Source organism: Andrographis paniculata, unplaced genomic scaffold (assembly GCF_009805555.1).
Source record: "Andrographis paniculata isolate CXL003 unplaced genomic scaffold, ASM980555v1 Contig57END, whole genome shotgun sequence".
Taxonomy (NCBI): domain Eukaryota; kingdom Viridiplantae; phylum Streptophyta; class Magnoliopsida; order Lamiales; family Acanthaceae; genus Andrographis; species Andrographis paniculata.
Window position 1 is genome coordinate 4,421,875 of NW_026137592.1, and position 23,600 is coordinate 4,445,474.

The 23,600-nt window shown below is 33.6% G+C and overlaps 2 protein-coding genes across 2 annotated transcripts; both read right to left on the reverse strand.

Annotated features, from left to right (window-relative positions):
• Positions 1 to 1,446: 1,446 nt before the first annotated feature.
• LOC127257448 (DExH-box ATP-dependent RNA helicase DExH12-like) lies at positions 1,447 to 9,861 on the reverse strand. The gene is given in 8 exon segments (XM_051283878.1): positions 1,447 to 1,745; positions 1,901 to 1,992; positions 2,179 to 5,397; positions 5,498 to 5,887; positions 6,321 to 7,912; positions 7,915 to 9,271; positions 9,370 to 9,473; positions 9,602 to 9,861. Coding segments are annotated over 4 exon segments (6,507 nt in total). The 5' UTR covers positions 9,269 to 9,271; positions 9,370 to 9,473; positions 9,602 to 9,861; the 3' UTR covers positions 1,447 to 1,745; positions 1,901 to 1,992; positions 2,179 to 2,226.
• Positions 9,862 to 13,728: 3,867 nt separating this feature from the next.
• Positions 13,729 to 14,340, reverse strand: LOC127257291 (secreted RxLR effector protein 161-like). Its single transcript, XM_051283669.1, has one exon. The coding sequence runs from the start codon at positions 14,338 to 14,340 to the stop codon at positions 13,729 to 13,731; it is 612 nt and encodes a 203-aa protein (XP_051139626.1).
• Positions 14,341 to 23,600: the final 9,260 nt, after the last annotated feature.

The window sequence follows — 23,600 nt, forward strand, 5'->3', positions numbered from 1 at the left end:
ATAGACCAACCTGCATGGGCCGCGGGTTAAGGACAGGTTAGCCCGCGGGCCAATAAATATAATAATTAGTACGTCAAATTGAATGTATTCTTTTATCGTTTTTTACTGTCAAATTAAAAAATTATAATAAAAGAATCAAATATTAATATCAAAATATATTTTAATTTTACATAAATTACAAATATACTACTCCCTCCGTCCCAATACAATAGTCTTGTTTACCATTTTTATTAGTCTCAAAACAATAGTCTCATTTCCATAAATAATCATATCACCATAAAAATATTTTTACTTTTTCATTATTATTACACAATTGTCATTACTTTTTACACTAATATACTCACAAAAAGTCATTTATCCTTATTTTTACCCACTAGCAATATAATATCAATATTTTTTAAATTCTGTGTCCAACACAATAAGACTATGGGACGGAGGGAATATTATAAATACAATTAATTTATAAATAACGTACAAATAGTAAAAAATATCAAAATCATATTGTACACTTTATTTAATAAATAACATATTATTATTTTTAATATACTGAAAAAAATATTTTAAGTCAAGACTAATAAAATTAAATTTATATTATCATTATATTAAATAAATTATCAATATTGTCTACACGATATTTTTCTTCTCTAACTCTGTTATCGATGTCACTGTTGTTTGTTTCAATTTTTCATCATTTGTTTTGTTCGTATTCCATTTTATTATTTTATAATTTTTTTTATTACAAAATCTATTCACAAATTCATAAACTTAATTATAATTTATTTTTAAAATGGAGTATTTCTCATTATTAATTTTTTTAAAATATGCCCACTAATAATATTAGACCTATCAAAACTAGTTACTAGGACGAATTGGCCTACAACCACAGCAAATAACGGATTATTTGCGAGTCAATCCGCGGCGGGGCATATCAAAATTTTATCTGCCCAACTCAATCCATCAGCGGGTGACGAGTTAAGAGGTTAACCCACGAACTTTTTAAAAATATTAAAAATATATATTAATATTATAAATATTTTCGTAATTAATATTTAAAAATAGTTAAAAATATTTTTATTCTAAAATTTAAATAATAAATATTCTAAAATAAATAACAAATGTAAAAATTCTCAATTCTGAATATTATATATTTATATATTACAAATATATATTTCAATACTTCACGTAAAAATACTACGTCCAAGTAAAAACAAGAACAAACAGTTAATATATTGATTAAAAAAAAATTATAATAGAAAATAGTAACTGATTTATTTATATAACTAGAAATAATTACTACTTTTATCGAAAGTATGAATAATTGAATATTTTTTAAAAAAAAAGATAGACAAAATAATCTACATTTTCTGATGAATGACTAATATAATTATTTTTTATTTCTAATAATAAATTATGTTTCATAAGTATTAATATTGTATAACATTATAATGATAATAATTAAATTTAAAATTTTAAAATTGAGAACGTAGAAGTAGTAGTATTATATAATAGCAACAAAGAGAAGAGAGGGTGGGATCAAATTCAAATGTAACTAAGGAAGCAAGCATCCTTAGTCTATAGATCAAAAGGTATATATTCATTCTTTAGTCACGAGTCTGGAATTAATAAATTTGACGCTCAATTCTGATAATCAGCAACAACAGCTCCAAACAATTACATGGCTTCTTCTCTCGGTTCAGTTCCAGTTCCAGTTCCACTACAGCAAGCTACCCTCCTTTCCACGCCCACTATAACACAGCAAACCACAAAAAACAGATCTATGAGATGAGATTATTTGTGCATTCCTTTCAAGGCATCGGTTAGGAAATACGATACGATACTCATTCATTCATTCCCAACACAACAGACAACACACAAATCAATCGCAACATTTTCCACGTACCTTCCTTGTCTTCTATTCTTGAACTAGCTGTCTGTAGACATGTCTTCAGAATTCTGGTTTCTTCCCCCGAATGAAATGAGGATATATGCAAACTACAATCAAGTTTCAAGATATTGGGTCAGCCATCATTAGCACCATATGATTCCGAGAACACAACAGGTAGTGATATTAGTGAAGTACTCTTTCTATCTATCTATCTATCTATATCCAATGGAAGGATTGGGTGCCGAAAAACAATTAAACAAAAAAAAAAAAAAGATTTTAGTATCACAACTTACAAGTCAGTAAGCCACAGCATCCGATCAATCCGTCCATTCAACTGCTCTCTATTCATTCCTCGCCACCTTGACATCCACCGTGAAGCTATACTCCTGATCACAGCCTAGATAAGAATCACACATAAAGTATAGAGTATACGTCTTCTTCCCAGCTTCTGCTGGAGCACTGAAGTCCAGTTTCGCCCTTGATTTCCTTTGCAGAGTTACTCTTTTAATAGCAAGCAGCTGATTAGTTTCCGTATCACCAACCACCAACCACCATCCCTCTTCTTTCGATTTGGGATATCTAGGGGCATCCACAGGTCCGACCTCCGTTCTTCCTTCGAGGTCTCGTTCAAGACTGACATGCACACTAATATCCTCTCCAGCAGCAATATTTTCAACATCCACCACCTCATAAGTCAGATCAATGTTTGGAAATCGATTACAAAACCGAGCAATATCCATAAGCTGTGAATCTGGCATTTGCAGGAGCTCTCGCCTTTCCTCATCCTCCATTTCCACCAGATCAAATACAGTCTCAACACTCTTTCCGGGGTTTTCCTGGCACCTCTTCGCCAATTCCTTGGTAAAATGAGGAAGTTGGAGGAGCATGGAATCTCGCTCCCACATTCCCTGAGTTACCATCTGACTTACTTCCATGGCTAGGAGGGCCAGGCTCAGCCAGCCATTGCTTGAAATAACATCCACCATAGCCTGAAGCAGCCTGCTCGCATATATGAGCACCTCTTGCTGATCGGCCGCCAGATTTCCGCCAATCACTTGCCTAGAGAAGTGAGCTTGCAATAAAGCATTTGCCTTGACATTCGGATCTGTGTATTTCGGATTTTCGAAGGAGAAGCGCTGGTGGTTGATTAACCTCCTTATCAACTCTTCTTCACCAGGTCTGATTGGAAGCTGTTCATACTCTGAAGCCGAAGCCAATACTTCCAAAAGACCCTTCAACTTCATTTTAGAAGCCAGAGAAGAGCTGAATCGTTCGATTGTTGTGTAACTGATGTAATAGTAAGAAGCAATCATGCCAAGATTCAGAGGCGACAACAAAAAGTCATCCTCAATGGCAACACATTTACTTGCTTCTAAATCACCAAGCGTGTTCTCCACGAGCTCCGAAAGATGATCAGATAGGTGCCTGTGACTAACACCCTGAAGATTATAATAGTTTGGATTCTGAGCCAACCTTCTATACATAAACGTCCAGGTGAGGTAGTCTACTGCATCCTGCTTGTTTTGAATAACCCCCACAACTACCTCAGCATTTATATTGTCGTGCAGATAATGGTGCAGATGGCTTTCAACTGGAAAAGCTTCATAGAGAAATTTCTTGTAATATTCCTTACGCGGTGCATGGCAAAGGATGACGCACTTCCCAGAGTTGTCTACAAGAGGTCGACTAGCATGACCCATCATCTGCAGTAAATCAGTGACAGGATAATCCGTATGGGCATTTTCCCTGCCATCATAGTACTGCGTTCCCATGACCACCACCAAATGTGCCAACAGTGGAACTCCCCAACACATGGAACTGTTCATCACACACACCTGAATACAGCCAGTTTCAAACAGTGTCTTCACAATATCCTGATCTGTGCTGCACAGCCCCTCGTGCAGGTAACCGACACCGGATTGAAGTGTCTGCTTCAACATAGGTTCCTTGATGTTGGCAATAAAAGGCTCCAGCTGCTCTTCGGACTGCAATAAGAACAACGATTTCTGTTCACTGTCCACACTTGAGTAGGACATCAGATCCACTGCAGTAAGACGGGCATGCTTCCTGGTAGGAACAAACACAATTGCAGGTTTTCCATTTTTGGCATGCTGCACAATTGCCGTGTACGTAGGTTTCGTCATGGCCTGCATTCTCGCTTCAAAGTTAGCAATGTCTATACCCTGAATGTGAATTTCCAAAGGCACTGGCCTCACACCAGGAGGAAAATTGAAAAGACCATGAGATGAAGCCCCAATCCATTCTCCCAGATCCTTGGCATTGGCAAGAGAAGTTGAAAGGGCCACAATACGTATCTTGTTCTCCAACTGACTAGCAATGTAGCGCATTCTTGAGACTATGATCTCCAACACAGGGCCACCTTGACCCCCAATCAAATGGAGCTCATCAATAATGAATAGACTGACCTGCTGAACATATTTACGCTGTTTCCATCTGCGAGATAAACCATCCCATTTCTCAGGAGTGCTGATTATTATATGAACTTTCTCAAGAAGTTTCAAATCAGTAGCAGTTTCTCCAGTTAATTCAACCACCCTCAATCCAAGTCCCTCTCCAAATTTTTTCTGCCAATCATGGTATCTTTCCTTGGCAAGAGCTTCCATAGGAGCTATATAGACAGCACGCAAGACACTATCAGGTCCTTTCTGATGATTCCTCAAAATGGCAAACTCAGCACATATGGTCTTGCCACTACCAGTTGGCGCAGCAACCAAGACATTATCATCTGAGTTGTACAAGATTGTGAAAACCTGCGTCTGGACAGGATTGAAATGCTTGAATTGTCGATAAAGAGCTTCATATGCTGGGTTTCGTAATGCCGTGACAGGAAGAGGTTGCAAATCCAGTAACTCCGTGGGAGGAGGATATTTTTCAGGTAAAATGAGGTGCCTGAAAGAAACAGGTAGAACAGTCTGCGACCCTAGCCATCTATCAGACACCACATTAATGAAGTATTGTGGGGGAAGTGGTTCATATATGGGTACAGTGAAATTCAGAGCATGGTCCTCATCAATATACTGCTTCTTTAACATGAAGTACTCATGATGAAGAATATGTTCCCCATCATTGTCCTCAACAATAATCCAGAAAGGCTCAACATATCCATGGACCTTGTCATCCCACTGGAAATCAGGGGTGATGGTTAATTCGACCCTCAAAACAGATCTTGTGATTGGTTGAACATGTGCATTCAGGTTTAACTTTGGGAACTGATGAATAAATTTATGGAGTGTTCTTCCCATCTTAGGAAAACGAATGAGTTCTCCAATCTCCTGAGAAGAGAGATCATAGTACCTTTCCCAAGCCAAGTCTTTCTTTTCCAACTTCATCAGAATTTCATTTGGGATGCCGTGGAATTGACGAAGAGGTGTCTGCACGCTCCACATCCTCTTGCCTATCATTTTGCAAAGTTTAAGAGCCTTCTCAGCCAGTTGGGCCCATCCTCTTTTCAGAACTATCTCAAACAATGCTCTCATGAGTCGTCCGGCACTCTGAGGGGGGAAAAGAGAAAAAAAGGGGAAAAGAAATCAAAATGACGGCAAAGTAAGAAGATGTGTAGCATAACTTACAGAAAGATAAAAATTAGCTAACCTGAGTAATAAAAACCATGTCAGATGTCAGCGACAGGCCCTCGAGCTTTAACTGTGAAATATAAGCTTGAAGTAAGACATTAATTTTTGCACTGGGTTCCTCAAGACTCTCTTTTATTGGTATAGGGACCCTGTCTAAGAGCTTGGCTAGTTCCATCTTCTCATCTTGTCTCACAGTTACATATTTGAACTCTTCACTGAGTGAGAACAGCCGACACAGCTCAATATCACCCATGGTAGGCTTCAAATGCTCATTGTAGGTGGATATTGTACCATGAGTAATATAGTAATAGCTGGCAATGCGACCCAAGTCAGTGACCTGGAAATATCCACTTTTCCTGTCATACTTCACCAGATTGTTCTTATCCAAAATCATAGCTGCTGAATGAATCTGAAAAAGAATTACACGATTAATTATTAAACATAAATTAATATAAAAGAAAAGAAAATCATATGAATAATTCTTGTAGCAACTTAATCAAGCCATGCAGTATTCTCTTAAAATATTGATTGTTTGGTTTTTTTTTTTTTTTTTAATACCAAATTTAGGAATAAAGAGTGGTAATAGACGACAAAAGCATACAATAGCAAAACCAAAAGTTAAGGCTTGTATCCAAAAACTTAGAACTCACAATTTCTTGGGTTGTAAAGTGTTATGCTCAAAACTGAAATCTACTTTATTAAGTTCAAGTCCAAAAATGATTTCAATATGCACAAATGTAGTGTCATTCAGAATCAATGTCCATGAACCAAACCAACCAAGCTAAATAAAAAGCTAAAAACAGATCAACAAAGTCTAATTAACAGGAAAGAAGAAAATTTACCAGATCAGCTCTTCTTTCTTCCAAGGTTTTATCTCTTTTCAGAACATCAGGTGACAAACCATATAGGTTTGGATTCCGCATCATCCGGACAAATAAATATGTATACAGCAACCATTTACACGCTTCTCTAGCATTCTGCACAGTTCCAAGTACAATTTCAGCATTCAACTGATCAGCCAATTTAGAAATAAACTGGCTCTCAATAGGAAGCTGCTGATTCATCAAGGACAGATAATACTGCAATTCACTATGGCCAGTTATGATTATTCCTTCACCATATGTATCATACTGAGGCCGACCAGCACGACCAAGCATCTGCATGACATCTAGAGGACTCAATTCAGTCCATGCTCCTTTCTCAGGATTATAGATTTGAGTACCCTTGATGATAACAGTATGTGCAGGCAAATTGACACCCCAAGCAAGAGTGGCAGTAGAAACCAAGACTTGGACATGCCCATCTGCAAAAAGCTCCTCAACAATTTGCCGATCAGCTCTAACCATCCCTGCATGATGGATTGCAAAACCATAAGGTAGTAGATCCTTCAGGTCGCTGCTTTTCACGAGCTCTGTGTGAGATTGAAGAATTTCCCGACTTGCACTATCCTCTTTCAAGAACTTACTCAGGGTATCGTTAGCGAGGGCAGTATCACGAATTGCACGAGCTGTCTTGGTAGTCTCCTTTCTCGAATGGACAAAGATCAAAACTTGATGTTTTCCAGCAACGCTAATAACCTTCTCATAGCATACATCATTCATCAACTGAAATCTCTGCAATGGCTTCTTTACAGTAATCCCAATATACTGCTGGGCCAAAGGAACTGGCCTGTAACTATTGTCAAAATGAAAGAGCCCCTTCTGTAATTTAACTCGTAAGAAAACCGCAACATCTTCGTAATTCGGAAGTGTGGCAGAGAGCCCAACAAGCCGAATATGCTCTTCCGTAGTTTCAATTTGCCGAACAGTTCTAGCAATTATGCTTTCCAGCACAGGCCCTCTATTGTCATGCAGCAGGTGGATTTCATCAATAATGAGAAGTTTCACAAGCTGTGTGTACGTGCGGTCACCTGACTTTCTAGTAATAATGTCCCACTTCTCGGGAGTAGTCACAATAATCTGGGTTTCCTCAATCTGTTGTCGCGTCAATGTTTGATCACCGCTCAACTCCTTAACTTTGACACCATATTGTTCCAAACGATTAGAAAGGTTTCCTACCACCTCGGCAACCAGAGCCTTCATTGGTGCGACATACACAATCTTGTAATTATTATGATTAATTGTGCCATCATCATTCATATTCAGCGCAATCTGGTTAAGTATAGTAAGCATTGCAACATTCGTTTTCCCAGCACCGGTCGGCGCACACAACAAGATGTTCTCGGCACTGAAAAGTGCAGTCTCATAAACTTTGCTCTGGACCCTATTCAGCTGGCTCATTCCTTTGAAAGCTGGTTGGGCCCACTCTGGCAAGTCAGAAATCTTAACAAGTTTCTCATCAGCAGCTAATACCGTTGGCTTCAATGCTGGAACGTGAACTTCTTCATAACCCTTCCTGTGGTTTCTATAAGAACCAACCGGTAGCTCACATTTTTGTTTGCCATCAACAACCCACCTTTTTGAAACGAAAGGCTCTCCAGGTCCAGAAGTTGCCGCTGCCCCTTTAACCAACCACCATCAGCATCTCTATCAACTAAACCACGGCGTTCACGGTCATCATCCCCACCAGTTTCATCTTTCAGCCGCCTAGCCTCCTCCCTAATGCTCTTCTCCATGTTCTTCTGCCTCTCTTTTGCAGTCGCTCGAGTGGCATGTAGCTGCTCCAGGATGGCAGCATGGTCAGGCCCCAATTGCATCATTTCCTCTTCAATCTCCTTCCTCTTCTCTTGATCTTCAGCCCTCGCCAGACGAGTACAAAATACTATTTTCAACCGGTTCCGTAATAGGAATTTGATAAGTTTAAACTGATCAAACTCCAGATGCATCAGCAACTTATTTTCAACTTCACGGTCATCACCCTCAGCAAGAATTTTCAGAACCTCTTCCGCAAGCTTCTGGCTCTGCTGTGGATCAATTTTCTGGTCATAGGCTTGTGAGATCTTCCTTTGTAGCCAGTATGCATCAATATCCTGAACATTCAAGGCCATTCCTTCATTAGCTTCCTGCTCATCATCCTCATCAATTCCACCACCCATCTGCATAGCCCCAGAACCATCCATTTCTGCCACATCATCTTCATCCTCTTCATCCTCAGGTACCATGTCCAGATCACTTTCTTCTTCTTCTTCTTCATTCTCCTCAAACTCCACAGCAACACCAACATCATCATCAAGACCATCATCTCCATTAACAGCAGAATCCCCAGCATCGGCACTATCATGGTAATCGGTAATAAGCCTCCCAATGGACACGAGTTGATCAAATGTATTGCTCGGGATGGGGTTCAGCAGCTTCTCAATCTCCTTTTTCTTATCAGGATTTTTTAAATTCTCATTCTTCAGGACTGCCAAAATCTCATCAGCAGCTCCGCTCACAATATTCAGAGGCTGCCCACCCAACTGTTGCTGAATAACACTAAGCATGGCTTCATAAGCAGCCCTTGTCTCTTTAGTCTTTGGCTGGTAAACACCTTCCTCGGAGGAAGTGAGGACACTCTCCTCCTGAAGACGCCTCTTCTTGCTCTTAGGAGGTGCAGCATCAAAAAGGGGCTCTCGGTCCTTCTTCTTTTTTGATTTTTTAAGTTTCTCCTCCAACTCCGGAGGTTTATCCCTATAAGCTCGGTCACCAAAGCTTTTGGGGTCAATCTTTCCCCACAGCGACTCAGGTTCTCCAGTAGGCTCATGTGTGTCGCGAGGGCGAGAATCAGTGGTGAGTACAAGGCTCGAATTAGCTCTGTACTCGTATTGCTTGAACCTAGCGTGGGCCTCAGCACCACCCCCGGGGTGAGCCATCTCCTTCAGTCAACAATGCCCTAAATCAACACTCAAATATGAAACCTTCTAAAAAATAGTAGAAATTATTCAAAGCCCTAGACGAACCCAGATTAACTTACCGTGTCTGATTGAGTGAGTGCTGCTTGCTTGATTATTCTCAACTTCTTCAACCTCCTCGCTCTCTGGATTCAAGCGGCCTAACAGGGGATTCGCCAGATAAACTCTTTTGATTCCATAATACACCGAAATATTTAACAATATTAAAATTAAAATTAAATTTTAAGGAGAATATGAATAAAAAAATTTGAAAAGAGCCGCAAAAATAAAAAATAAAAAATAAAAAACTCATACCTGAAGAAACAGAGATGGGAGGGGCGAGTCAGAAGCGACGAGTTGGGCGAGCAAACTCGGAGCGAAGGCCGGGTACGGAGGCGGCACAGTGGAGGTGGGCGTGGCAGCGGCGCAACAGAAGCGAAGCACGACGGCGGCGCTGTAGAAAGCACGGAAGAGAAAAGAGGAAGCTGGGCTGGGCGCGGCGACGGCGGGATAGGGTTGTCTATGAATGATTCAGTGCCCCTGTGTCGATTTGTTGTCTTAATTTAATTATTAGCCAATATCGATGTATTAATCCTTTTTGTTATTTTTTGCACTGCACCTCTTCGTAAATATATATTTATAATATACAAGATTTATTGTTTTCTAATTTTAAAATAATTTAAAATTGAATAAAAAAAAAATCTCATTCAAATTTTGTTTTATTTTTATTTTCACTAAAAAATTATATATATAAAAAAATTAATCTCATTCAAAATTTATTTATCATTTTTTAGAGGATAAATTATATAATGTTTCTTTATATTTTAATAAAAATACAGAAAATACTTTTATTTGAGATATATTAAAATTTGCACAAAATATTCTTTTTATCCAAAATTGATATTTTTGTGAAAAAATAAATATAATCATACAAATTTTATACAAATAAAACAGACAACAATATTAAATTATTATTTTAGAATAAAATAAATAAATAATTGATTAATCATTTATTTTATAATTTTTTGAGACAAATTGTTATATGATTTTTAAAAAACTATCAAATGAATTATTGATAAATTATTTATTTATTATTTTATTTAAGAGAATATTATTTAAGATCTTTTACTTCTTTTATTTGTATAGAATGTGCATACTTTAGGTTCATATTTATAATTAAATATTGGATAAAGAGTGTGTTTTATATAAATTTATATCAATTTCTTAAAAAAGTTATCATAATATTTTTATTTTTTTATCTATCTCATTTTTATGTTAAAAAAGATACTACTCCCCTCCGTCCCATAACAAATTATCCATTTACCTTTTGCGTTATTATTATACTTAACGTTAAAAATATCTTTATATTTATATAATTTTTTATACAAATGTCATTATATTAGTATTATAAGACATTAATAGAAATATTTTTGCAATTTTTTCTTGATTTGTAATACGTTTTGATATAATAATTAATATTCAAATATCAACGTGTAAAAAGTAAATGAATATTTAGTTATGAGACAGATGGAGTATTATTTTTTATTTTTCTCAAATAAACAAAATTGCATATTTTTGTCCAACTATAGAGTATTGTTTTTTATTTGATATATATAATGAATGTTAATAAATATATATTAGAAAATAATTACGATAATTTTTTTAAATAAATCTATTAATTATATATATATATATAATAGAGTTACTCACAATACAACTATATGAATACACATAGTTGTGTCATACAAAAAGTTTATTTTATTTTAAATAATATTTAACATATTGTTGACAATAAAATTTAATTTTGAATTATTATTTAAGATTAACAAGTGAATCAAAAAATTATACATTGATTCTTTTTTAATAATTTAATTATATTAAAAAAATTATATTTATAAGACGGTACCGAGTATTATTATTATAATTTTATATATTTATTTTTATTTAATATATTCTCTCTGTTCCAATTATTATATCTTATCCTATAGATATACCTATACTTATAATTTTATTTATATACATATATATACATTTTGTTGTTTTCTTTTTCAATCTATTTTTAAAAGTGATCATTTTTCATTCATTTCTCAATTTTCTTTTTTCTATTTTATTCTCACACATTCTAATATTGTTACTATGTTATTATTTTTATATAGAAATATGAAATTCATTACTGTTGTTGGAGGAGATTACTTTGTAGATGCATGAAATTATTGGCTTGAATAGTAGGTCAGTGTTATTGTTGTAGAAATTAATTGAAAATTTAAATTCGATTTCTCGGTATTATAATTTGTTTGTATAATATCTATTAGTTGTAATTATATTTATTTCTAAATTATCTTCTAAGCTTTACTGTAATATCAATTTATTTGAGTTTTGCTGCCTAATAATTCCATGTTTTAGATGGCATGGATGCAAATGAGATACATTCAAATCTTAAAAGATTATATGGACTTGTCAAGAGTGGATCATCAAACTGTGAAAGAGAATTAGTGACTATTCCTAAACCCTAACCCTAACCCTAACCCTAACCCTAACCCTAACCCTAAACCCTGTCTGCTTAAATGTTAATTTTGTCAATGTTCTTTTTGTTTGGGTTATTTTTATTTTTATTTTGTTGTGTTATTCCTTCATCTCCGGGTGTGTTTGTCTGGGAATTGGATTTTAAATTTACTATTCATCCCATTTTTTCTTTCCAAAAATATTAAATCAAACACTATTTTTAATTTTTTATATTATACTAAAAATTAATTTTTACATTCAAAACATAGCATCAACGTCTATCTATATCACATAATACAACTATTTAAATTCAAATTTTTTATTGTTCAAATCCCAACTTTTGTAGTTATAAATATTGATAGTTTGATATTATGATTTTATATATCTATTGTATATTAATTTATTAATTTATTATTATATTTAAAGTGATTTTATGCAAAATATTTATTTATTTATTACACAATTTTCAATATATCACATAAAAAAATCTCAAATTAAAACTCTAAACAAACGAACCTAGAATTTTATAATTATTTTTTGGATGTGAGTGTAAAATTTAATTTATAAATCCTATTTTTTTTTACAAATACTTATATTTTATTATAGATAATTACTTTTATAAAAATAAAGGCAAACTAATTTTATACTACTTACAACTACACATTATAATTACTATTATTTTTTAAATTAAAAAAAAAAATACATTGCTATATTATTTATAATTTTTGTAAAACTAATTTAGTGATACAAAATTTCAAGATATAAATTTAAGTTGAATTGATAGGTGATTTTTTTTTTTTTGGATGAAGTGAAACCCGCAGCCGTTTTCCGAAAGTGCACACTTTGTAAACGTCCGACCGAATCTAATATCGTGCAAATTGTGACATATGATCTGGGACGTCGGAGTTTTGAACCCATAATCTCACGATCACAAATTCAACTCTTACACCATCAGCTCATGCTTTAGTAGATTTGAATTGATAGGTGATTGATTAATAGAAAGATAATCGAAAGCATATAATTAATAATAGTTTATAAATATGCAATCTAATCAATAATTTTTGTTGGACCAATCCCGAGAGAGATAGAGACGGTTGTTGAGTTCAATCTGGTTCCAGTCCACACTCCGTCGGTGTGTCGGCCGCCGCCGCCTTATCATATTCAAGTTTTATTCTTCTTTTTACAACTCACCATCTCTATTCTTCTTATTTTTATTTTAGATTAAATAAACTTCAGATATATGTTTTATATAAAATAATAAGATTAATCATTAAATTCATCCAACTGTTATAAATATATAATATAATAATACTATATCTAATATATAGATATATATATGCGTTTAGAAATATATATAAACGTATTTGTATTTAGCTTAGAGAGAAATAGAGAGATTAAAAGAGAGTAAATTTATCTAATGCCTAAACTCACAAAATTCATTTGATATAATCCCTTATTTATAGACAATGTACAAAGCATTAGTCATCACCTTTAATATTTTGACATCATAATATTGTGACACATGTACAATTAAATGACACCTATTAAAATAAATAACTCATAATACTCCCCCTTAGGTGTCATTAACTGCAATAAATACGCCTCGTTAAAACCTTATTAGGAAAAAACCCAACGGGACAAAAATCCTAGTTAAGGAAAAAGAGTACGTCATTCATGCATTAAAAACACTTCCCTTGCTATGGACATCACTTGAAATATTGCTCCCCCTGATGTGGACATCATTTGAAATCTTGCAACCGACGCATCCCGATGATCTTCACTAATTTCTCGAACGTTACGGTCGGTAAAGTCTTGGTCAACAAGTCTGCTAAATTTTGGTCTGATCGAATCTGCTGCACATTTATTTCACCATTTTTCTGGAGATCATGAGTAAAGAAAAACTTTGGTGAAATATGTTTCGTTCTATCTCCCTTGATATATCATTCTTTCAGTTGCGCTATACAAGCTGCATTATCTTCGTACAAAATAGTAGGAGGATTATCATTTTCAGATTTCAAACCACAATTCTGTAAAATGTGGTGAATCATTGATCTTAGCCAAACACACTCTCTACTGGCTTCATGAATTGCTATTATTTCTGCATGGTTTGAAGATGTGGCGGTTAATGTTTGTTTAGTGGATCTCCAAGATACCACTGTACCGCCACAAGTAAACATATAGCCAGTCTGAGACTTGGCTTTATGCGGATCAAAAAGATACCCAGCATCTGCATATCCAATCAATTCATGTCGAGATCCTTTTGGATATAATAGACCAAGATCAATAGATCCTTGAAGATAACGAAAAATATGTTTGATTCCTTTCCAATGTCGTTGTGTTGGCATTGCACTAAACCTGGCCAATAAATTTACAGCAAACGCTATATCTGGTCTAGTACTGTTAGCCAGATACATTAGTGCACCAATAGCACTTAAATATGGTACTTTAGGACCAAGTGCTTCCTTATTCTCCTCTTTTGGTCTAAAAGGATCTTTAATAGGATCGAGAGTTCTAACGACCATTGGAGTACTTAATGAATGTGCTTTAGCCATTGCAAATCATTTCAATACCTTCTGGGAATATGCAGATTGATGTATCAAAATCCCATTTTCTAAATGCTCAATTTGTAGACCAAGAAAAAATTTTGTTTTTCCGAAATCTTTAATTTCAAACTCCCTTTTCAAATATTCAATAGCTTATTGGATCTCTTCAGGGGTTCCAATTAAATTCAAGTCATCCACATAGACAGCTATTATTACAAAATTTCTCCCATTTTTCTTTATAAAAATACACGGACAAATAGAATCATTGGCATATCCTTCTTTCAATAATGATTCACTGAGACGATTATATCACATACAACCAGATTGTTTGAGCCCATATAAAGACTTTTGTAATTTAATAGAATAACATTCTTTTGGCTTTGATTTATATGCATCAGGCATACTAAATCCTTCAGGGATTTTCATGTAAATATCACTATCCAACGAGCCATATAAATACGCAGTTATAACGTCCATCAGACGCATATCCAAATTTTCATGTACTGCCAAACTGACAATATATCGAAATGTTTTTCCATCCATTACTGGAGAATATGTTTCATTAGAATCAACTCAAGGTCTTTGTGAAAAACCTTGGGCAACAAGTCTTGCTTTATATCTGACAATTTCATTATTCTCATTTCGCTTTCGAATAAATACCCATTTATAGCCAACAGGCTTAACACTTTCAGGTGTTTGAACAATGGGTCCAAAAACTTTTTGTTTTGCCAGTGAATTTAATTTAGACTGGATCGCATCTTTCCATTTTGGCCAATCTATTTTTTTCCGACATTCATCAACTGATCTAGGTTCTGAATCCTCGTCATTTTCCATTAGATCAAGTGCTACATTATATGCAAAAGCATTATCCATAATTGTATCACTTCGGTTCCAATGCTTTCCAGTAGTAACATAATTTATTGAATTTTCAATAATTTCATTCTCTTCAGAAGAAATTCTATTAGGATTAACATCCTCATCAAGTTTATTAGGATCAATTTCTCTAGAAATATGATCCATGTTACTACATGTTTCTTGAGGGTTTTGATTAACATTAAAATCATCAACCCTTTCATTTGTTCCTCTTTTCTTTCGAGGATTTTTATCTTTGGAACCTACAGTTCTGCCACGCTTTAGGCGTACATTTGATTCATTAGCACTTTGTATTTTGTCTCTAGGAATAACAATTTTAGCAGGTACATTTTCAGCAGCTATATAAGATCTAGTGACCCTGCTGGCGTCACAAAAAGCATCAGGCAACTGATTTGCTATTCGCTGTAAATGTAAAATTCTTTGTACCTCTAATTCACTTTGACTTGTACGAGGATCAAGAAAACTGAATGGTATTTTCCAAGTAATTTCCTTTTTCAGTTGATCAGTTTCTCCCCCTAATATCGGGAAATGCGACTCGTCAAAATGACAATCAGCAAAACGAGCCGTCAACGAATCACCAGTTAATGGTTCAAGATATTTAATGATAGATGGTGATTCGTACCCGACATATATCCCCAATCTCCATTGGGGGCCCATTTTTGTACGTTGGAGCGATGCAATTGGCACATAAACCGCGCACCCAAAAGTTCTCAAATGTGAAATATTGGGCTTTTCATTGTACACTAATTGTATTGTGGAGTAGCTATGATAGCTTGTCGGTTTTAATTTTATCAGTGTTGCTGCATACATAATTGCATATCCCCAAGCAGATACGGGAAGTTTGGATTTCATTAGCATAGGTCTTGCAATTAATTGCAGCCTTTTTATAAGTGATTCAGCTAGACCATTTTGAGTATGTACATGAGGTACATGATGTTCAATGTCAATTCCAATAGACATGCAATAATCATCAAATGTTTTGGATGAAAATTCACCAGCATTATCAAGACGAATTTTCTTTATTGGGTGATCTGGAAACTGAGCTCGTAATCTAATTATTTGAGCAAGCAACCTCGCAAATGCCAAATTGCGGGTAGATAATAAACACACATGCGACCATCTAGTAGATGCATCGATAAGTACCATAAAATATCGAAATGGTCCGCATGGTGGATCTACAGGTCCACATATATCACCCTGAATTCGTTCTAAAAATGAAGGGGATTCAGTTCCCACTTTTGCCGGTGATGGTCTAGTTATTAACTTCCCTTTTGAGCAAGCAACACATATAAACTCATTTATATTTAATACCCTTTGATCTTTCAAGTTATGGCCATTGGTATTTTCAATAATTCGTCTCATCATAGTATTACCAGGATGCCCAAACCGGTCATGCCAAATCATAAAATCTGTAGACTTCTGGTCTACCAGATATGTTTCAACCACATTAATCTTTGTGCAATATAATCCGGAATACAATGAAGGCAATTTTTCTAATATATATTTATGTCCATCAATGAATTTTGTAATTAACAAAAATTCATTATTTGCTTCATTTGATGTCTCAATATGATATCCATTTCTGCGAATATCATTAAAACTCAACAAATTTCTTTGAGATTTACTAGAATATAGTGCATTTTGGATATCAAGTTTTACTCATTCGGGGAGAAATATTATCGCTCTTCCAGAACCCTCAATTAACTTCGCACAACCACTTATGGTATTCACCTCAATTTTTCCCAACTTCAGGTTGGTGAAATATTTCTTATATTTCAAAATGGTGTGCGTTGATGCACTATCAATGAGACATGAACTATCTTCCATATTATTCATTATAACGTGCTCAGCATTCATATTTCTTCTTCTGGGAGAAATATAAGAATAAATATATCAAAAATTTGGAGAAAATACATAGCTGTCATATCATTACAAAATGTAGGGAGCAAAAACTACATGTGTTACAAAAATATCTACACATATCTATATGCATTTATATCGCATTTCCGGGATTTTCATAGTACCCACCTTCATGGTGTACTAGAAAATCAGATACATTTAACTGTGTATTATCATTACATTTATCACCCCCACTTCCACTAGCAACATTCTCTGAAAATTTAATTTCTGGGGGATTGACATTTTCCGGTGCTTTAACTTCTTCAGGCACTTTGTCTTTCTGTTTCAGAGAATTTTGGTACAGCTCAACAAAATAAGAATTGGAACGACAATTTCTGAACCAATGCCCTGTCATTCCGCAACGATAACACTTATCCTCGTTTTTCTTTGAACTCTGACTAATATCGTTCTGAGGCCGCTTCATAGGCCTATTTGATTCCTGCTCATCAAAATATCCCTGATGGTAATAAACAAACCTGCCACGACCTCGTCCACGGTCGGCTCCACGTCCACGACTCATTCCACGTCCACGATCAAATCCACGTCCACGACTAAATCCACGTCCACTGCCTTGTCCGCGACCTCGTCCGCGGTAGAATCTAGGCATATTATTTAAACACTGAGTCGCATTCACTTCAGGGACTGGACTCGCACCAGTTGGCCTCGATTCGTGATTTTTTAACAATAATTCGTTATTTTGTTCAGAAACAAGCAGACAAGTAATAAGACTCTATTAGAGGCATGAAACGTGGTAAATGTTTTTTCCAACATATCCCTATCAAAAATATTTTCTCCACAAAATCTTAACTGGGACGTGATTTTGAACATCATGGAATTATAATCGGCAACTGTTTTAAAATCTTGCAAACGTAAGCGTTGCCATGCATGTTTCGCTTTTGGTAATATAACAGATTTTAAGTGTCCAAACCGATCTTTCAAATTTGTCCATAATTCAAATGGATCTTTCACCATTAAATATTCCATTTTTAGGGCTTCGTCAATATGATGACGCAAGAAAATCATTGCCTTTGCACGTTCTTGATTTGTGCATTCATTTTCACTAATTATTGTTTTCGAAAGCCCCATGGATTCGAGGTGCATCTCGACATTCATTACCCACGGCATATAATTATTTCCGGTAATTGCCAGCGGGGGAAATTCAAATTTTGCTATATTAGACATGATTAAAAGAAAATAAATACTTACCAGAAATTCCGCAACCTTCCGAGTAATATAACAAAAACAACAACAAAAATACGCTATCTTTATATGCACTTCCTCGGCAAAGCCTCGTGCTGATAACGTGTTATAAATATATAATATAATAATACTATATCTAATATATAGATATATATATATGTATATATATGCTTACAAACTTAGGAATATATATAAACGTATATGTATTTAGCTTAGAGAGAAATAGAGAGATTAAAATAGAGTAAATTTATCTAATGCCCAAACTCACAAAATTCATTTGATATAATCCCTTATTTATAGACAATGTACAAAGCATTAGTCATCACCTTTAATGTCTTGGCATCATAATATTGTGCCACATGTACAATTAAATGACACCTATTAAAATAAATAACTCATAATACCAACAAAAATTTTCGATATATTTATCAATTAATATTATAAAAGAAACACGTTAAGTGTGTTTGTTTTGTGGGTTTTAGTTTTTGTGTTTGGATTTGGATTTGTGAATAATAAAAAGTTAGAATTTGAATAATTGTTTGATGTGATATAAATAAAGATTGCTGTGATGTTAAATATAAAATAATTTTGTAGTATAATATATAAAAAAAAGTAATTATTTTAATTTAATATTTTTGAAAAAAAAATCTAAATAGTAAAAACCTGGTTAAAACCCACAAAAGAACGCAACCGTTTGTTCATCTAAAATTTCTTGAGTTACACAATAAATATTATCAAAAATATATTATTTACACCCTCTTACATAATATATAATATATATTTGATTTAATACAAAAAATAAACTTTTAATACAAAATACTCTCTTCGTCCCGTAACTATTTATCAATTTGTTTTGTCCCGTAACTATTTATCTATTTATTTTTTTTAGGTTGAACTTTGAATATTAATATTATATTCATACATACTATAAATTAAGAAGAAAAAAAAATAAAAAATCTTTACTAATGTTCTATAAACAAACTAATAAATTTTATATAAAATATTATACAGATATAAAAATATATAATAACATAAAAGACAAATGAATACTTTACTTTTAAAAAATATATTATTTTAAAATATATACATAGAAAAATACACATGAATAGTCAAATTGTATATATATATCTCTTTATACAATATATATTATATTTTATTTATTCACAAGAATCTATTACTAATGTAAAAATATTATTTTTATATTATGTACATATCTTTTTTATACTTTATGTTGAAAATACTTGCATCCGAAAAGGCAAAAATGAACACACATAATTTTTAATTATAAAATTATATTATAAAGATAATAAATGTAAAATGTATGTATGTGTGTGTGTTTTGTAATTATATATTGGGTTTGGTCTGTTTATATTATATATATATATTTTATATTAGGTATAAAAAATTGTGTTGATAATGTAAGAAACAATATTTTAAGGAACGGGTAGGGTACTGAATCGAAAAAATCAGCACTCGTAATATATATAAACAACACACGGTCTTATTATACGCAACACATATTGTGTATAATAAAGACATGGTGTTGGTTCATAATTATAGGTGTGCTGAAATCAACTATTATTTGTGTTGTATTTGTTTGTTGGTTCATAATTACAAGTGTGTTATATAACAGTATGCGATGCGCTAAAATCAACTATTGCTTGTGTTTTATAAAATTATAATATGTGTTGTTAGTGCATATATTGTATTTGTATTATATGAATGCATACGATGTGTTGCCAACAGTAATATCGTGTGCTGTATGACTACATACCATGTGTTATAGTGTAAGTATATATATTATATAGTATTAATGTGTATATATATTTAACCTCATGTTTTATTCTATTTTTTGGACAATTTTTTGGCACTATTTACAAATACAAGACATCTTTGTAAGATATATATCCAACACTTAATATATATTTGATTGAAAGTTGGATTGAATAAAATTTATTTAATTATATTTTTTGCATATTATATGATAAAATATTTTAGTTAAATAAAATATATTAAATAGTAATATCATTACGGAGATAAATATTATGAATATTTGTCAATAAGAGCTGAGAATGAGGTAACTTGTTTATTTTTGTCAAAGATAATTATTTTTGTTAATTTCTACTGAGAGTCCACATGAATACAATGAAAAACATTTTTATTCTTCTATTAGCATAAAATGAAAATGACTCGAGAAGCTAGTTGATTAACCAAAGATCTTGAGGATATCGGCGAAAAAGTAATCACTACGTGGGAAAAACTTAAAGAGCTGGATCCTAATAATTTGGTGATAAGGGTAGAGGTAAGGCGTTGCACAAAAAGAAAACAAACTTGTGGAGAATCACAAAGCCACTTTTGAAAATGCATATGTATTTGTGTAATATCTTTTTATATATTGTTTGTGACTAACATCTATTTTTATTTTTATTTTTTTGTAAAATTCTTGAAACCTTGGTTGTGAGTCGAGCAATGGGTTCGAAAGATACGGTGACAGTTGGGCCAAAAGCCATGCAATGTGAAAGTAGAAAACGGTTGTTCAATAACGACAACACTACTGAAGGTATTTAATAACACTATAGTTGGATTGTCGAAACTAAAATTGGGGGAACTGTGTTGATGTTTTGTTGTTTGTTTACAATATTGGAAGTTAGTTTCCGTTTTTGGAATCTACATATTGGATGCGGATATTCTTGTATGGAGAATTGTGTAGAAATTTTAACTATTTAGTGTAGATTCGTTTATCTTTTGATCATAATATGGTAGCAAAATAAATATGTTTTCTATTTAGGCCATTGTGCAGTTAGCTAAAGATATGTTTTCTTGTTGTTGTTAGCAAAATAAATATGCTTTCTGCTTTTGCGCCTATGTTTATTTAAAGGGCATAACTTTGTTTATTTAAACTATATAAAAATTCTGCATATGTTTATTTAGGGTGTGTTTGTTTGAGGGTTTGAATTTTGGATTTGAATTTTTAAAGATTTTGGAGTAAAAATTTTTAAGTTGTGTTTGTTTGAGGGTTTGAATTTTGTAATGGTTATGTTGGAAGAAATTATTACTTTATTGAAAGAATTGATATAGTGATGTGATAGGTTGGATTAATTGATATTTAAATATTATAAAAAAATTATGTATAAAAGTTAAACGTAAAATTTGATTTGATTAGTATGAATACAATTAAATATTAAATTTTTGAAAAAAACTACATATATATATTAATATGAATTAGGCTATAACTTTTATTTTTATTTTTGAAAATTTGGGATCATATTTTTATTTAAGGCCGGGCATTAATGGAGGTTTTAGTTTAGAGCACGACAAAAGGGTTAAACTAAACGATAGAGAAGTTCATTGTTGTTGATCGGACTGCTGATCGGATGATGATATCCGAAACCTGTGCAGGTCAGCCATGAGGGCTTGTAGATCCTTCCAACAACTAGTCTGAAATGTTCAAACAACCAGTCTGAGCTGCACTGACCATAACAGGTCTTAACATGCTTCTACCGGAAATTATTTACCCCCTCACCCAACAATCACTCATGGGCAAATATACCTTTGCGCAGTTTCCGACTCCTCCCCGTTTGCCGCCAGTCACCGATCCGCATCGTAATCGAGAAGAAGAACAATACCCAAACCATAAGGTAACGTGTTTTCCTCTCACTCTGATAAACTTTTTAATCTTCCTGGCATGCCCCGACAAACACTGCACACCAAGGTGGTTTTTCAAAATATAGGGGTATAGGGGTAGACTCTAGGGATTTTACAAAACCAAACAAAACAATAAATGTACTGTAAAAAAATGCTGAAATCCTTCAACCGAACACAGCCTTAAAGTGTATGGGGTGGTTGATGATGATGATACATGCTTTCAAAGTGTATGACTTTATTTATTTAATATTTATGATGGACTGTCTAATTTTTGGAAAAAATATCATATAAATTTTGTATATTTTGGTTATAAATCATCATATTAAATGATACTTATACTATTAATATATGAAATATTAGTATTAATGTTTATCTTGATTTTCTGGACATTATCGATTGTGCAAACGAGCATAATGTGTGCAAGATAATATATATTTGTGGTGATAACATTTGTGCATATTCATTGAGGTTTTAATACTCATCCAATCTTGATGATAATCATAAGCATCTTGGTAATACTATAAATCATAATATTATGGTAAATTGATGCAGGATATAAAAAATACATAGAGCATTACTTCATTAGGTAGATTGAAAACATAATTAAGCAATTACTTCTTAATTAACCATTTCCGAACAGTCAAACGACTATTTCAAGATTGCTAAAAACAAACGTGTAGTTCTGCATTACATAATCAACATAATTGGACGCACCTCATACATGTTTTCTACCGTAAAATATCCATTGATGATTCATGAGATTTTCCCGCAACCATTAATTTACTTCTGTGTTGCGAATTCTTTCCATTCGCACCCGATATAAAAAATGGACTTCATTGACTACTGCATCATGCATTGGCATGCTCTGATCTTCTTCCGTGGGTGGTGTCCATTCCCGTAAATGTTGGCCACGTTCATTTTCGACAACCATGTTGTTCAATATAATACACGTAGTTATTACATGAAGCAAGTTGGATGTTCGCTTTAGTCTAGCTGAGATCTGTAAAATATGTCATTTCTGTTGCAAAACACTGAAAACCCATTGAATGTCTTTACGACATGCTTCTTACAATCTCATGAAAGCTCGCTCCTTGGCGGTTACAAGATTTCTCATCGTCTGTATGAATATGGCATGCCTGGGATATATCTCATCATCAAAGTAGTATGGAAGGTTATAGCATGTTCTATTCACCTCGTATTCCACTGAAGGTGTTGTCACCTCCATATTTTTATTGAACCAAAAGAAATGATTAAAACCGTGATGTCATTGTTTGTACCGGATATACAAAAAATGCATGTCAAATCCATAAGTCCTGAGAAGCAAAAACTCTAATATAAGCGTTGGATAGCCATATCGGCCATTGTACTTCCCACTCCAACAACAGGACACATATCCCACTACCAATGTATACAATCCAATGAACCTATCAAATTAGGAAAACCACGTTGCGAATTTTTAGCCAATAACTGGGATATATCGTCAAGAGTGGAATCTCGTAAATATTGTTGTTTATAAAGGGTGACTATCATATTACAAAAATCCATTGTTGTCTTCTTCACTGTTGACGCTCTTATTTTTATCAAGTCATCAACATTGTCGAAACTCAAGCCATACACAAGAATGCATAGTGTTGCCATAACCTTTACAAGAG